The sequence below is a fragment of the Solanum stenotomum genome, chromosome 1, assembly GCF_019186545.1.
Source record: "Solanum stenotomum isolate F172 chromosome 1, ASM1918654v1, whole genome shotgun sequence".
NCBI lineage: Eukaryota > Viridiplantae > Streptophyta > Magnoliopsida > Solanales > Solanaceae > Solanum > Solanum stenotomum.
Window position 1 is genome coordinate 20,811,030 of NC_064282.1, and position 16,290 is coordinate 20,827,319.

A 16,290-nucleotide genomic window follows, 5' to 3' on the forward strand; every position below is an offset into this window, starting at 1 on the left:
CAAGTCACAACAGAACTATGATTTATAAATGACGGGCTTGTCGTAACAAATAACTACAACTTGAAGAAAGTCATCATCGGAGACTGACTCAAGTGATTCCTTGATGTTGCTGAGTATGGGAGACATTTGTGATATTAATTCTCACCTATTCATTTATTGTAATGCAAAGAACACAAAGTAAAATATGTTACAAAGAGAATAAATTTTCCTTTCCAAAACAAAACAAGAGTTTCTGTAGAATGTGATGTAATGGCCTTTAATGTCATTAACATTCACAATGCGTTATCAAAATTAACTCTTGACTCTACAATAACTCCTATAGAAATTTCCTATATAAGTAGTGCATTTGTTTTTTTTTCAAGCAAGTCCGCTAGGCAAGGTGTGCCTAGGGCTAGTTTTATTAATAAAATGAAAAGGATCTCAAAGAGAAGAGTACAAGCAAGGGGGGCTAGGCCTTACCTTACTAATCTTAATGAGGTAACAAACCTCTACTAATTAACAAGCATGAAGAAAATAAAACAAAACATTTCCCTCCTTTCTTCTTATCCTTAGAATATTTTTGGGCAATTGGTTTTGGGCAATCTCCAAACTTTCAGCCACGAGTGCATGTGTTTGAGAGTAACTGTGGAACCTTGGGGAGCGACCGGCTACTACGATTTACACCGGAGTCGGGCCAAAATCGCTTTCAAGGCAGTGGCTTGCCACGACACAGTATTTGTGATAAGCTATTTACTACTTTGTAATTCCAATTCAATATCAATATTGTAGTATTTTTCCCAACAACATTGTCGATAGTCACCCTAATCACGACCTGATCGAGGAGTGTTGATGTCTTCTATTCGAACTTGGAATCTCCATAATGCATAATCTGAGCGGAAATAATAAATGTGCAGATCACCTAACAAAACTGAGAAAAATACATCACGAAGAAGACCGGGTAATACTACATAGTCTGCCACATTCCATGCACCAACTACTTCTAGCTAGCGGGCATGGCTCACATATATAGCATACCCCTACCCATACCCATAACATGTACGGTGGTAGTTTAGTATATATACCATACAAAAAAATGAAAGTGTAATCATTTGTAAATGTTAAAAACAATGTAATGATATCGAAAAGGTTTTTGTTAATTAATATCCGAAGATGTTATAAATATCATTTTGGTAATTTCACAATCAGTGACTATCACTGCAGAAACATAGAATGTAAGATCAACCTTGTTGCTTTGTTTATAGATGGGAAATGTTAGTATTTTTTGTTTATTGCTTTTATTGTGTATTTGTTTGTATAGCACCTTCGAAAATATTTGTGGTTTAGCAAAATTATTACACTTGACATTTGACTTCAGAGTATATAGAAACAAACAAGAGATTTATTTTTTTGATGTACTCAAAAACTGAAATACAAACACATATTAACCGAAAACAAATCGAAATAACTAGAATACCTGAGATGCATACAAGTGTTGGAAACACAACCATTACAAACAAAATAATACAGAAAGAGAGATCCAGTACGGAAAGAGTTTTAATTTTCTTTTCTGAGGAAGAAAAGGAAACCTTTAATAATAACGATGACGGAACATATTGGCCATAGTTTGGGCGTTCATATATGCCATTTGAGTTTGAAAATTAAGCCTTGCCTGTTGACCTTGAGCTTTGATCGTCAGCATCAACAATTTCTGCTCATCACTCATATTCTCGTAACCCTCCTCCTCTTCCTCTTCCTCTTCCTCTTCTTCTTCGTTCTCAAGGTTTGAACCATCTTCCTTTTTAACTGTAGCGCATTTCAGGTGCGTGCCAAATTTACACTCGCCACAATAATAAAGCCATTTGCTATCATTGCAAAGTCCACAACAAACCTCACAAAAGATATTCACATATTCGTCACTTGAAAAAGGCCATTGATATTGGATTGCAAGAGAGTGTTGATGATCCTCACGAGTCACAGTTTCAGGCCAAGATGTAGCACATTTAGCATGGAGACTAAAGTTGCATTTGAGGCATTCGTACACAAAGGATTTTGGTTCTTCACCACAAGCATTACAACCAAAATACATGGAGTCTCGTTCGGGTAAAGTAGGGTACAAAGTGAGAGGATGATTAGGATGGGAATCGTGTTGTAGTTTTTTTGGTAACTCGAAGCACGATTTGTGGAGGGTAAATTCACAATTTCGTTTTGTACATTTGTAAGCAGTGCCACAAAGTTTATCCTCACAACCTGAGCAGATTATCTCCTCTGTTTCTTGAACTTCAGAGAGTTCCACGGCATGGGAGTGGCTAAAATGCTTCATTTTTTTGACTTCATTCATCGAACCTCCATCTTCTTCTTCGTCCTCGTCCTCGTCCTCTTCTTTTTGATTGGTTTCTTGTATCTTGATTGGTTCTTCCTCTGTTTTCCTGATTATTACTCGATTTGCTCTTGGTTTGTTGACTGGCAGTTTCTTCGGTTCTTGTTGTCTGACGGATTTGGAAATGGCACATTCGAGATGTGCACCAAAATCACAATCAGCACAATAATACAACCAGTTATTAAGATCTGCATTGTCGTGACAGACATCACAAACAAAAACAGTGTTTTCGTCAGCTTCGTCATCATAAGGGGATTCAAAAATGAGCTCAAGTTCATGATGATGTTGCTGGGGAAGGACCACAGTTTGGGGCAAAAGGGCACATTGCATATGGATATCGAAGTCACAACATGCACAGCTAAAGCTACAGCCAGTGCCAGCAGAGCCACAAGCCTTGCAAGTAAAAGAACGATTTGAGTAAGTTGGAACTGGGAGAAGGGTCAAGTGGTGGGATGAATGAGAAGGATGATCTAGAAAACGCGGAGCGTTGAGGCAGTTTTCGTGGAGGAAATATTGGCAGGTATTGCAGCCATAGAAATTACTAGTAATGTTTGGTTGCTCACAAGCATTGCAAGTAAGAGTTTCAGTTGGATTGACAATTGGTTTCAAGATGTGTGGATGACTGAAGTGTTGTTTACCTTGACATGTCTGTTTCCCTCTTCCCATTTTCCTTTGGAACTTCTTTAGTAATCAATAAAGGGGTGCCAAATTAGAAATCAAACAAGCTCAGTGATCACAGTGGCAAATAGTATTCATATTTATAGCTATTAATTATGAGTTTAAGCATAATATATATTGGTAGTGGATCAATTTAACTATATATGACGCTTAATAAGTTGGCAATTAACGTGTTTCCTTCTACTGTACTTTTGTTTTTAAATCGTCCTTGACAACAATTTGGCAAATTGCCATTCAAAAATATATTTAGGATATTGACTGACTAAAATTACTTATTAAAATGGAGAGCATCCTTCCATGTTAGTAATGGTTTTTGCACTTTATCCAAAAAACTTAATCGATAAATTTGGTATAATGTAGTATATGACTTTTTTTGTGCTATGTACTAAAAATCAAAACATACAAAAAGAGTAAAAACTCAGTTATAGAGTCCTTTTAGTCTATCCATGCTTACCTTAACATAAATACACAATTGGTTATAACTCAACTATTTCAAGATCTCTTGAGATTTTTCAGTTATTTTACAACAATATAGATACACAAAGACTTTATGATGATGCTAAAATTTTGTACCAAGTTAATGAAAAACGTTTATTCTCCGAGTCATTATGCTCTCATCTTCACTAATCAATGGTCTCTTTTTGTCTTTATTTATCCTTTTTCACCTAAATTTGAAGTACTTGTTTGAACCATAAGTCTCTCTCTCTCTCTCTCTCTCTCTCTATATATATATATATATATATATATATATATATATATATATATTGATTTGGTCCTCTGAGTTTTTACTGTTACAAGAGTAACATTTATGACATAGTCTTTATCCAAAATATCATAATCAATTAGATAAGTAACGGGTCACTTTGTAACTTATAGATGAATATGATCACTTTATAACTCTTCCGCTTGCAATTAAGTTATGAGGTGAAAATGTTGTGAAAATATTTTAATTACTTAATATTTAACTTATTAGATATTTATAACATTTTTAATTATGATAAAGGTAAAATGGTATTTTAACTTTTAATTTTGTGGCTTTCCATTTTTAGTATAATATGATAATAGATGCTAGCTTGAGCTAGGAAGCCAGACAAGCAGGATTCCCGAGATGGAAGGGGCTGTGCTCTGCTCCAAAAGTTTCATTTGATCATTATTTTAAGAACCCTTATAGAGTTGGTAGCAAAGCCAGGAATTTGGTGAATGATATGCAAATTTTCTTATGAGTTGTGTTAAGGGTGTGCACCTGATCATCCTTCGTCTAAGGTGGCTCCGGTATTATTTTTCCTATTCGTATTATCAGTCTGTGTTGCTTCTTTGAGACCAGTTCCAAACCACACCTACTATAATTCTAACACCACTTCTTGTTGCATTGTTAGTAGGACAAAGCTACTTTAATTTGTTTCTTAATTTGAAGTGTTGCATGGACGATGTTAATTTCTCAAATTTGTTTGTCTGATTTTTACTTAATATAGAGTTTAAGAAAATAAAGAAGATATTTAAATTTTGAGGTCTTAAACTAGTTAAAGATGTCAAATGTACTAAAATATTCTTTAATTTTGTCATCTTAAACATGTCACGTAGAAATTTAGAATTAAAGAATTATCAAAAAAAAAAAAATATACATTCTTTTAAAAAAAAAAACAAAACTATATATACAAGCAAATTGAAACGAAAAAAGTAAAAATATTCACCAAACTTTTCTTTAAAATCAACTTAATTATTTTATACTAAAACTTAACTAGATCCTACGACATTTACTCACAAACAAAGGCTTCAAGCTCTAATATAATTAATTTAAACTTTTAAATAAGACGATCAAGCCTATTCAACAAGTACAAAGTAATAGTAATACAAAAGACGTGTTAGCCCTATTCGGCTTTACAGGTGGTCATTTATAATAAAAGTAAATAATAAGGTAGATCCACCAATTTGCCAAATTGCCAACTTGGGAGGACAAAAAAATTGAAGATGCTTGGAAGTCAACTGTGTATTCTGTTCATGGATGTTACGATAAAGTTGACTTTTTGATATTTTCCTTGGAAGTCAACTGTGTATTCCCATTATTCATATAGTCATACTGCTGACTTTTGACTCATAATTCATTTAACCTTTATTAATTTTAATTCATTTTCTGGACCTTGAAATTTTAATTATTGCAACTAATTAAATTTGCAGTCTAGATCTTTAAGTCGAAAATCGCTTTCACATGAACTCTCAATTGTCTTGTTTCATCTTTTGTTCAGGCAAAATTGCACATTCAATCATTTTGTTATAGGTGTTTTAGTCCTTGCCTCAATTGTTGTGGACAAGGTAACATTTAATTATTTTTTATTTGCATTTAATTAATAATTATGTTATGGGAGCATAAAAGGATTGTACAAGAAACAACTAACTCATTAATTCAATTTTGTAGTGAAAAATTGTTGATAAACACCTTTTTTATTAAAATGACTGAAATATCCTCAAAAATATTTTCAAAAAATATAAATTTAGAAGTACTTTTATACATTTTTATAAAGACAAGATGGAAATAAAATAATGTCAAATTGCCTCACATCGGTAGGCAGGAAGCAATTTGTTTTATTATATAGTCTTGAACCATATTCTCACCTTCCGAGCTAGTTATTAGAGTTGAGTTAGTTTCAAAATTTACTTTCTTATTGGGTTATCATAACAGGGGAAGTCCTAAGATCAAAAATCAATGCTCGCTTGTTATGAAAAAAAACAATAAAGTACAGAGTTTTTGGACCATGCAAAAGAATTAGGTTTGCATGTCAGGGAATGTTGAAGACATATTTAAATAAATAAAAATGTGTTTTTTTCTAATAGATTAAATTTTTTTATGAGATGGCGGCTCCTCTAGCTAGGGATGGAGGTAGGGTCAGCCCAGGCTTATGCGGTTAAGGTTGTTGCACACGACCTCATAAGAAAAGAAAGAAAAAAACACACACTTTAATAGATAAAGAAATAATTAAAAGCTACTCCCTCCGTCCCATTTTATATGTCACCTTTTCACTTTGCATTTGCATTAAGAATGTCACGCCCCGAGCCTACACCCTGGGCGGGACCGGCACCCGGAGACCATTTCTGGCCCCAAGCGAACCCTTGGCCTGGCTTTCTTAACTCAGCGGAAACCTAACTCAACAGAATAACTCAATGCAAAAGCAAGGTTACAAAACAACTTAACTTATAAAATCGGGCCACAAAGGCAACTCGAATCTCAAAATAGAATATTTACATATATACATAGATGAGAGACTCAAAACTAACTGACTGACTGTCTATAAAACCTCTAAAATACTGAGATGGATGTTGGGATAGACCCCGCAACACCCTAATAAAACAATACTAAGAACACAAAATAATTGAGTCCTCCGGAATGCAAGGAGGCTCACCACTGACTCTGGAGTGCTCAGCTGGATCAACGATGTGCTGGATGTTGATCTTGGGTACCTGTATCTGCATCGTCATGAGATGCAGGCCAACTGGCATCAGTACATTGAATGTACGAGTATGCGAGATGGAAAGCTAAACCGCAACTTAAGCTTGAAAAGAGTACAAGAGAACACTTACCTTGGCTCTGTTCGACTTATGAATAACTGAACTCAATATGAAAAGCAATAAGACACATGCAATATATATATATAAAGCTTGTAAAATAGTGTAAACAACTTAGCTCGTTAATGATAAAACAATAACAAACTCGACTTTACTTATATAAAAGTAATATAACTTTTAGTGGGAGATTCTTTAACCGACAACCACCACTATGAGCCCTAGTGGTGATACAACGTTTTACCTCACGTTGCCCAAAGACCATCCTATACCTGGCCGTGATATAGGAAGCTATCTTTACTAAGTGGATCCACTAGCTTAACTTTCGTGATCATCTCAAAAGTATGACCCGAGAAAATCCCATGTTGGCCGCATGGTTCTTATGGAGAGTTGAGTTAATATGAACTAGTGTCCCCAACTCGGTGCTCAAGACTACTCCCAAAAATATACTTTAGCTCATAAGTGTTTTAAACACTTCTTTAGTTTGAGATAATTGCTCAAAATCTAGCCCAAAGGCTCTCTTGGAATCTATGTTCCTTTCTTACTCAAATGTAAAAACATTTAGAAACTTCTTTGGGAAATGCATAGTTCCCTAATAACCTTTGAGAAATAGTGTCGACTTTATGCTCTTGACTTAACTTGAAACTTGAGACTCTTTACTTAGCTTGAACTCTATACTTTTTACTCGACTTGAAGCTTGAGCCTTAAAATGAAGGTAAAACGTTTAATAACGACTCTTGAAAAGCTTTAGAGACTTGCTTGAACTTACTTCTTAACTTTGCTTGACTTGACTCTAACTTCACCTTAACTTGATACTAACTCGCCTTGAATTAGATTAGGGATTCAAGGTGTATGATCACACGTTTTTGGATGAGTTCTTGACGTTTAGAAGTACCTTGGAGTGTTGGAAACAACTAGGAAACATAGGTACAATACGAAGGAACATGCATGAGAAAGTATGAAAAGAATGGGGGAACTTGGCGTCCTTGGCGCTCTGCAAGGCGCGGAGCGCCAGCCCTTGAAGCTCAGAAGGGACCTGCTGGCGCTCTGCTAGGCGCGGCGCCCCAAGGGAGAAAGCTCAGAAGCTCTTTTGGGGCGCGCTGGCAGGCGCGACGCGCCACCCCTTTCCCCAGAAAACTCACCTTTTCTCCCTCCTTTTTCCAACTCTAAACCACCCTAACTTCAAGGGTTTCAACTCCAAACACTAAGGATAATAAAATCCCTCAACATACAAAAGATTCAACTCAAAAACACAATCAAATCATGTACTAAACCAACAAGAACTTCCAACAACACAACCAACAACTTCAACAACACAAACCAACAACTTCAACAACACAAACCAACAATTTCAACAACCCAACCAAGTTTTTCTCGGAAATAAAACGAGTTTGGCGTGTGGGGGAAAGGATCAACCCAACACTAAGAACTCACATACCTAGTAGGGATCACCCCCGACGATATCCACGACGATCCTTGACGAAAATCCTTGCTTGATCTTCTCTTTCTCCTCTTCTTCTCCTCTTCACTCTCAAGCCCTAGCTCTCACTCTTTAAAATGGGACAAAATGATCCAAAAAAATCAGCCTAACACAACAATATAACCCCAAAAGAAATAGCTAGGGAAAAGACCAAAATGCCCTTAAAATTTCCGGACGGATTCCCTGCCAACTGCCCAACTTTCAAAGGGTATAACTCGCTCATACGAACTCGGAATCGAGCAAACTCAGTGGCGTTGGAAAGATCATTCCACAAGATTCGCAATCATAACTGGAAATACTCCTAACTCATCCTGAGCTAGGAGTAATGACTGCACAAAGTTGGCCAAAACTCACTGATTTCCCACACTTAACCAAATTTCCAGATTTTTGAATTTTTTTCCAAAAATGACTATTTCCAATTTCAAGCTTTTTCATAGTTATTTCAAATTGCCGGATGTTACAAAGAAATGATGTAACTTTACCCTTCTACCCTTATTTAATGTTTTCTTAAGTCAACTTTATTAATAAATGACAAGATTAATTAACTATTCTATCAAGGGTATAATAGGGAAAAATGGTAATTTATGCATAAATTTTATAAAATGACAAGTATTGTGGTCCAGCTATTTATAGAAAGGGATGACATATAAAATGGGACGGAGGGAGTATGTTTTAAAAAGAGTATCATGAAGTTCAGAAAAATTAAAACTATAAATAGGAGATGACCAAGTTTTAACTGATTTTGTCTTATAAATACTTATAATGTTCACCAATAACTTGACTAAAAAATGCGTACAAATTAGTTTAACCACCTAATAAGCTTAGACAAAACACATTCTAGAACTAGAGTTCCTTTATGATGCATTTACACTTTGAATTCTAGCTAATGGTTAAAGTATTAAGGGAAAAGGTCCTGATTTACTCATAAATTTTATGATTTGAAGCTGATATACCCTCCATTTAAAAAATGGTTCATATATGCCCTACCGTTATAGAAATGGCTCATATATGCCCTTTTACTTAACAGAATATTTTTTAATAAATTAAAAATTCATTTTTTTTACTTTAATCTAAGAAAATGTCATGTGACTTTTAAAATACCCACCTTCCACTCCACCATACCACCCGACCCAATAGGAAACAAAAAATCCCACCCACCCAAATTAACCTAACTCATTTCATTTCGTTATTTCCACACTCAAATGAAACCAAAAAAAATTGTGAGGGTTCCGGTGAGCTCTATGATCCTGAGATCGGGTGATATTTGAGAAACAAATATTCAAAACTTCGATTCATCGGTGAAATGGAAGGCAAAATAAAAATAAAACGTCAAACTGCCTCTTTAGAAACTTAAGCGGCCGCAGCAGTGCCCTTCTTCCTTGGATCTGCCTCAGTTCCTGAAGTGCCCACAAAACAATAAACCCAGTTATTTATCAAGCATTTAACAGACCAAAGTTTGCAAGCATCAAATATTGTTACAAGAGATGCGTTATGCATCCTATATATTGCACATTTAACCTTTACTTTGTTAGGGTCTATAAATTGATCCATCTTAAACGGAAACTAGGTAAGCTTATATACCGTAAACCCATAACTTAAGCATACAGTGAGTGATAATCTATCTCTAAACAGACATGTTCATTTAGTGTGAAAAAGAATGGATAAGAAAGAACAGATTGCTTGAGAAATGTAGCAAGCAGAGGGCACCCCGATAAAGAGAGGAAACACAATCTGATAAAAAAGAAACCCTTGAATTGGAAAAGGAGATAAATGTATGCCCAGAACAAAGCCATCAAGAAATCATTCTCAGAGCTTTGTCCTTGTATAGCCGAAAGAAGAGGCAATTAAGGAAAATATTTATTTAACTGTATTCATGTCCTAAAAATAGCAGTCTTCACTCAAAATGTAACAAACCCGATTTCCAATACAAACACTGATATTTATAGTTATCTCTGAATACAAATTACAACGGATAATACACACAACAAAGTAATAACACACTAATTACGGGTAGCTTAACATAGAAGAAGGTAACTAGAAGGGGATGAGATACTAGACCATAGAAGGGAGATGAGAGGATCAGAAAGCCAACGCTTCACATAATTTTCCTTCCCCTTCTTCTAACTTCTAGTCCTTTTTAATAGAGATACTAATTGGGCCTAGATCCCCAATTAAAAGTATTTAATAGCCCATAGGCCCTTACCGAGTCAGCTTGGTTCACAACACAAAATGAGACCGGATACTAACAAAAAACTTTATTTTTGTTTTTGTTGAGGTGGAAACAATGAAATGAAATGGTGAAGTTAATTTGAGCGGGTGGGTTTTTATTGTTTCCAATTGGGTCGGGTGGATATGGCGGAAGGTGGGGTATTTTAAAAGCCACATGGCATTTTCTTAAATTAAAGCAAAAAAAATGAATTTTTAATTTATTAAAATTAATCTGTTAAGTAAAAGGGCATATATGAGTCATTTCTATAACGGCAAGGACATATATGAGCCACTTTTTAAACGAAGGGTATATTAGCTCCAAATCATAAAGTTTAGGGATAAATTGGGACCTTTTCCCAAGTATTAAAGATTTATTGAAACAAACAAGAGACTTTATTTATTGATTGATATTAAATTGAAATACAACAAAATAGCACAGATATATATATAGAACGGAAAAGCAACAACTACCAAAATAATCAACAAAGCTAATTAGCTTGTAACTATACAGTTTCTCCTATGGCAAGACCATATAATAAGAAAATAGTTTTTATTTTATATTCCGAAGAAGAAAAGCCTTAGTAATAACGATAAGGGCTACCAAACAAATTGTTCATAAATTGGGCGTTTGGATGGGCCATATTAGATCGAAAATTCATCCTTGCCTGATGTTCCTGAAGCTCGATAGTCGCCATCATCAATCTCTCCGCATTAGTCATATTTTCTTCGTGTACAGGTTCTTTTTCAGTCTCAAGGAGGCTCGAATCTTCTTCCTTTTTAACTGTCACACATTTCAAGTGTGTACCAAGTTTACACTCGGCACAGTAATAAAGCCATAAGCTATCATTACAATGTCCATCGCACACATTGCAGGATATATACACAGAATCTTCACTAGGAAAAGGCCATTGATATTGGAGTGTAAGGGAATGTTGATGATCCTCACGAGTCGCAGTTTCAGGCCAAGAGGTAGCACATTTAGCATGGAGACTAAAGTTGCATTCGAGGCATTCGTAGACAAATGAGTTTGGTATTTCACCACAAGCATTGCAACCAAAATAGAGTCGTCGTTCGGGTGAAGTAGGGTACAAAGTGAGAGGGTGATTAGGATGGGAATTGTGTTGTATTTTTCTTGGTAATTCGAAGCATGATTTATGAAGGTTGAATTCGCAATTGGATTTTGTGCATTTGTAATTAGCAGTAGTGTCACAAAGTTCATCCTCACAACCTGAGCAGATTATCTCATTTGATTGTCGAACTTTACAGAGTTCTAAAGGATGGGAGTGGCTAAAATGCTTCAGATTTTTTACTTTACTCGTCACACCTCTGTTTTCCTCTTTTTGATTGATTTCATGTATCTTGATTGGTTCCTCTTCTTTTCCTCTGTTTCGGTTCTTGTTGTCTGACAGATTTGGAAATGGCACATTTTAGATGTGTGCCAAAATCACAATCAGCACAATAATACAACCAGTTATTAAGATCTGCATTGTCGTGACAGACATCACAAACAAAAACAGTGTTTTCATCGGCGTCATCATCATAAGGGGATTCAAAAATGAGTTCAAGTTCATGATGATGTTGCTGGGGAAGGACAACAGTTTGGGGCAAAAGGGCACATTGCATATGGATATCAAAGTCGCAACAGGCACAGCTAAAGCTACAACCATTGCCAGCAGAGCCACAAGCCTTGCAAGTATAAGAACGATTCGAGTAAGTTGGAACTGGGAGAAGGGTTAAGTGGTGGGATGGATGAGATGAGTGATGGAGAAAACGCGGAGCGTTGAGGCAGTTTTCGTGGAGGTAATATTGGCAGGTAGTGCAGCCATAGAAGTTACTAGTAATGTTTGGTTGCTCACAAGCATTGCAAGTAAGAGTTTCAGTTGGATTGACAATTGGTTTCAAGATGTGTGGATGACTGAAGTGTTGTTTACCTTGACATGTCTGCTTTCCTCTTCCCATTTCGTTGGAATTTCGTTAGTAAACAATAAGCTGAGGCTTTGAGTATAATCTAAGTGAGATAAAATTGCATGTAAAATACAGAAATCTTGGCAAGTTGATGACATGAAAGTCAAATATTGAGGTTCAAGGAATTTACATTTGTGGAAAATATTTATGGGATAATGAGTTGACTTATGACTTTGTGGTGTTACGGATTTAGATATATTTGATTTACTTTCATAAGGGCATTGAGTGATGATTAAAAAATAAAAATAAAAAGTCTAAGATGAAGATAGACTTTGGACTTTGATTGGATCAACTTGTGCCATACTTGCCATAGCAAGTTGCTCAAGTACTGGACCCTATGTGCTACGTTTTTCAGCAACTTTCATATATGGTCTAAGAATACGGGTGGGTATTTGGTCTTGTTTTATTGTGAAATTTGAAAAAAAACTAGTTTTTGTTTTCAAAATGATTTTTTTTTTTTTTTTTTTTTTTTGAAAATTGGAGTTGTTTTTTCACTTTTGATGAATAATTTGGAGTGAAAATATCTTTTTGAAGTTTTTCAAATTCTTGAAAATTTTGAAATTCAACTTCAAGAACTGTATTGCCAAAAGTGTTTTTAAAGTGTAAAAAAATCATGGCCAAAGCAGGAAGAATACCTCGAACCTTTTTAATCTTTACGTGCTTTATTCAATTCACATTTCTGAAATTATTTTTTGTCCTATTTACACTTCTTAAATTAGCAATTTGATAGTCTTGACTTCCATGGACTATAACGTGGCAAAAAATGCGTGAAACACTCTCTTTAAAATGTGATGGTAAAATGAAAGAGCTCAATCTGAGCAACAATGAGAGCTCAATGAAGCATCTCAGATATTTTGTATTAAGAAGAAGAAGATTACATTGAGTAAGTCACAGTATTTATATCTCTCTTAGTGTGACTTGTAATTGATCTTCCTAACTAATTTCATGATATAGGTACAACTAGTTATTGTGAAATGACTGATCTACCCTTTCACTTTTAACAGCCTAACTAACATTAACTAACTTCTAACTGATAGTAGCTCATCTTCACATCACATCAAAATGCATGGGCCTGGAAAAAAAAAATCTAAGGTAATTTTTTCGAAATTTTACACAAATTTCATAGTGTTAATTGTGAAGAGCTAATTATATTTTATTTCTGCTCTTTTTCAAATCACAAGAATTCCTTAATTTTGGTGGAATCCGGATACATCCCAAAACCCTGATACATCGCGTCCTAGTTCTTGATTCATCGTTCAACGTACCGATACATCGCGTCTAAGTTTTGAATACATCACTGAACGTCCCGATACATCGCGTAAAGTGATGTATCCGAGAATAGGAGAGAGTAGGAATTTTTGTAATTTTTTCAAATGATAGGAAATTTTAGATAATATGGTGAAAAAGTTGTGTATTGAGGTAATTTTTCTTAATTTCTAACTGTTAATTTTAACACCTTTTTTTATTAAACCACGCATGTGTTTCCAACTCTTTTTTTTAAAATCCGTAAAAAGTTTAACAGAAATTCCATTACATTTAGCTAAATAATTAAAAAGTCCAGCCTAAATAAATTTCATGGTTAGTTATCTATTTACTGATGACTTATTTTTCAATTTACAAGAAAAGTAATCCCATGGATTTTGGGTGGCCAATAAGTGCTTCTTATAATTTGATAGTTGTAATAAGAACTAGGCTGATAGAAAGTAGTAGTAATACTTCCGGTCGATAATATCTTACGAGAATTCCTTTTAACTAATAATGAGTTAACGCTTCATACTTAATTTTTCTCATTAATATTGCTGTGTTCATCATCATTCATCATTATTTGTACACTGCCTTGCAAATTATGGTTAAGCAGAATGATAAAAACTTCACTTCAAGTGATCGAAACAAATACTCCCTCTGTCCCATTTTATATGAAGTACTTTGACTCGGCACGAAGTTTAAGAAAGGAAGGAAGACTTTTAAAACTTGTGGTCCAAAATGAATGATAGAAATTTGTGTGGCTGTAAATCATTTCATTAAGGGTAAAATAGACATTTTATAGCTAAATTGTTACTTAAAATAGAAATGTGTCATTCTTTTTGGGACTGACTAAAAAGGAAAGTAAGTCATATAAATTGGGACAGAGGGAGTATGATATTTATTTTATTGATATAAAGACTGAAATACAAGCATTGCAACCAAAATACATGCAGTCTCGTTCGGGTAAAGTAGGGTACAATGTGAGAGGGTGATTATGATGGGAATTGTATGTGTTGTATTTTACTTGGCAATTCGAAGCATGATTTGTGAAGTGGGAATTCACAGTTGGATGTGCATTTGTCACAGTTTATCCTCACAGCCTAAGCAGATTAACTACTCTGTTTCTTGAACTTCAGAGAGTTCCAAGTCATGAGGGTGGCTAAAATGCTTTATTGTTTTTAACTTTATTCGTCACATAATTTATCATCTCCACTGTTCGATTTGGATTTGGAATTGGATAATTTGGATTTCGATGCTTCTGTGATGTGGGGGAAACATCAGCATCAGGAGATGCACATTCCAAGTGCAACACGAAATCACAATCAGCACAATAGTACAAAGATTCGTCCGAGTCCATTATGATATTGCAGATATCACAAGCAAATAGAGTATCCTTATCTTCGTACGGAGAACTAAAGCAGAGCTCCAACTCATGTGGATGTTTGTCAATTAGTATTGGCCTTGCAATTTTGAGTTCTTCCTCCTCCTTCTCTTCCTCTTCGTCTTCCGCTTCTGCTTCCTCTTCTTCTGCTTCTTCTTCCTCCTCTTCTTCATCTTCTTCTTCTTCTACTACTTCTTCTTCTTCCTCTGCCTCTTCTTCTTGATTGATTTCTTTTTCGTTCTTGATGGGTACCTCCTCTGTTTTCCTGATTACTACAGGATTTTCTCTTGGTTTGTTGCCCAACAGTTTTGGACGTTCTTGTTGGCTGACAGATTTGGAAATGGCACATTCGAGATGTGTACCAAAATCACAATCAGCACAATAATAAAACCAGTTATTAAGATCAACATTGTCGCGACAGAGATCACAAACAAAAACGGTGCTTTCATCATCGGCATCATCATAAAAAGGGGATTCAAATATGAGCACAAGATCATGATGATGGTGCTGGGACAGGAAGACAGTTTGGGGCAAAAGAGCACAGTGCATGTGGACATCGAATTCACAACGTGCACAGCTAAAACTAAAACCATTTCCAGCAGAGGCACAAGCCTTGCAAGTGTAAGAACGATTCGAGTAAGTCGGAGTTGGGAGAAGGGTCAAGTGGTGAGAAGGATGAGAAGAATGATCAAGAAAACGCGGAGCGTTGAGGCAGTTTTGGTGGAGGTAATATTGGCAGGTATTGCAGCCATAGAAATTACTAGTAATGTTTGGTTGCTCACAAGCATTGCAAGTGAGAGTTTCAGTTGGATTGACAATTGGTTTCAAGATGTGTGGATGGCTGAAGTGTTGTTTACCTTGACAAGCTCGTTTCTCTCTTCCCATTATTTTTTCCTCTAAGTGTACAATGGAATATCGAGTACTAGATATCTATGGAGCAAGTTCAGTGTTACACTAGCTAATTCGTATGACTACTCTATCATATACAATAAACCTTTTGATACGCTGGACGGAACAAACAGGGATATCTCATGAAATTATTTTATCTCATCTTCTATATGAGATAGTAATTTCACTATTTTAGTACAAATTGTGGAATAAAATAATCTCATGATTAGCCAATACCTCAAATCAAACAATACGTAATAAAATTGATTTCAAATTAATTATCTTTATCCCACATATCAAACGACTCTTAGATAATAAGTTTGGCAATGAATTATTTTCGTTGAACGACTTGGTTTTCTGTTTTATTAGTCGACTCCAACAACAAGTTGGCCAATTGCAACTTCAAACGTTTATGATTCAGCATTGACTAGTCAGAGGTACGTACTATTTTTTACCAAATTTTTCTTTAAAGAAAAACTTAACAATACTTTATTAGACGATGTATCAACATTTTAGTCATAGATAAAGGCTTTG

At 35.2% G+C, this 16,290-nt stretch overlaps 2 protein-coding genes and 1 pseudogene across 2 annotated transcripts; all 3 read right to left on the reverse strand.

Annotated features, from left to right (window-relative positions):
• Nucleotides 1-1,567: 1,567 nt before the first annotated feature.
• Nucleotides 1,568-2,299, reverse strand: LOC125841165 (uncharacterized). Its single transcript, XM_049520232.1, has one exon. The coding sequence runs from the start codon at nucleotides 2,297-2,299 to the stop codon at nucleotides 1,568-1,570; it is 732 nt and encodes a 243-aa protein (XP_049376189.1).
• A 10-nt stretch (nucleotides 2,300-2,309) lies between these two features.
• On the reverse strand, nucleotides 2,310-3,022 carry LOC125863699 (uncharacterized; annotated as a pseudogene).
• An 8,535-nt stretch (nucleotides 3,023-11,557) lies between these two features.
• LOC125863777 (uncharacterized) lies at nucleotides 11,558-15,927 on the reverse strand. Its single transcript, XM_049543801.1, has 2 exons — nucleotides 15,061-15,927; nucleotides 11,558-12,248 (listed from the first exon to the last, which is right to left on the reverse strand). Exons 1-2 carry the CDS (start codon nucleotides 15,751-15,753, stop codon nucleotides 11,628-11,630), a joined length of 1,314 nt encoding a protein of 437 aa, XP_049399758.1. The 5' UTR covers nucleotides 15,754-15,927; the 3' UTR covers nucleotides 11,558-11,627.
• Between the last annotated feature and the right edge of the window lie 363 nt (nucleotides 15,928-16,290).

Coding starts and splice junctions, on each gene's coding strand:
- LOC125841165 (XM_049520232.1), bottom strand. CDS start 2,299: ATGAAGCATTTTAGCCACTCCCATGCCGTGGAACTCTCTGAAGTTCAA.
- LOC125863777 (XM_049543801.1), bottom strand. CDS start 15,753: ATGGGAAGAGAGAAACGAGCTTGTCAAGGTAAACAACACTTCAGCCAT. Junction 12,249..15,060: donor AGGCAGAGGAAGAAGAAGAA/GTAGTAGAAGAA, acceptor GTTTACTAACGA/AATTCCAACGAAATGGGAAG.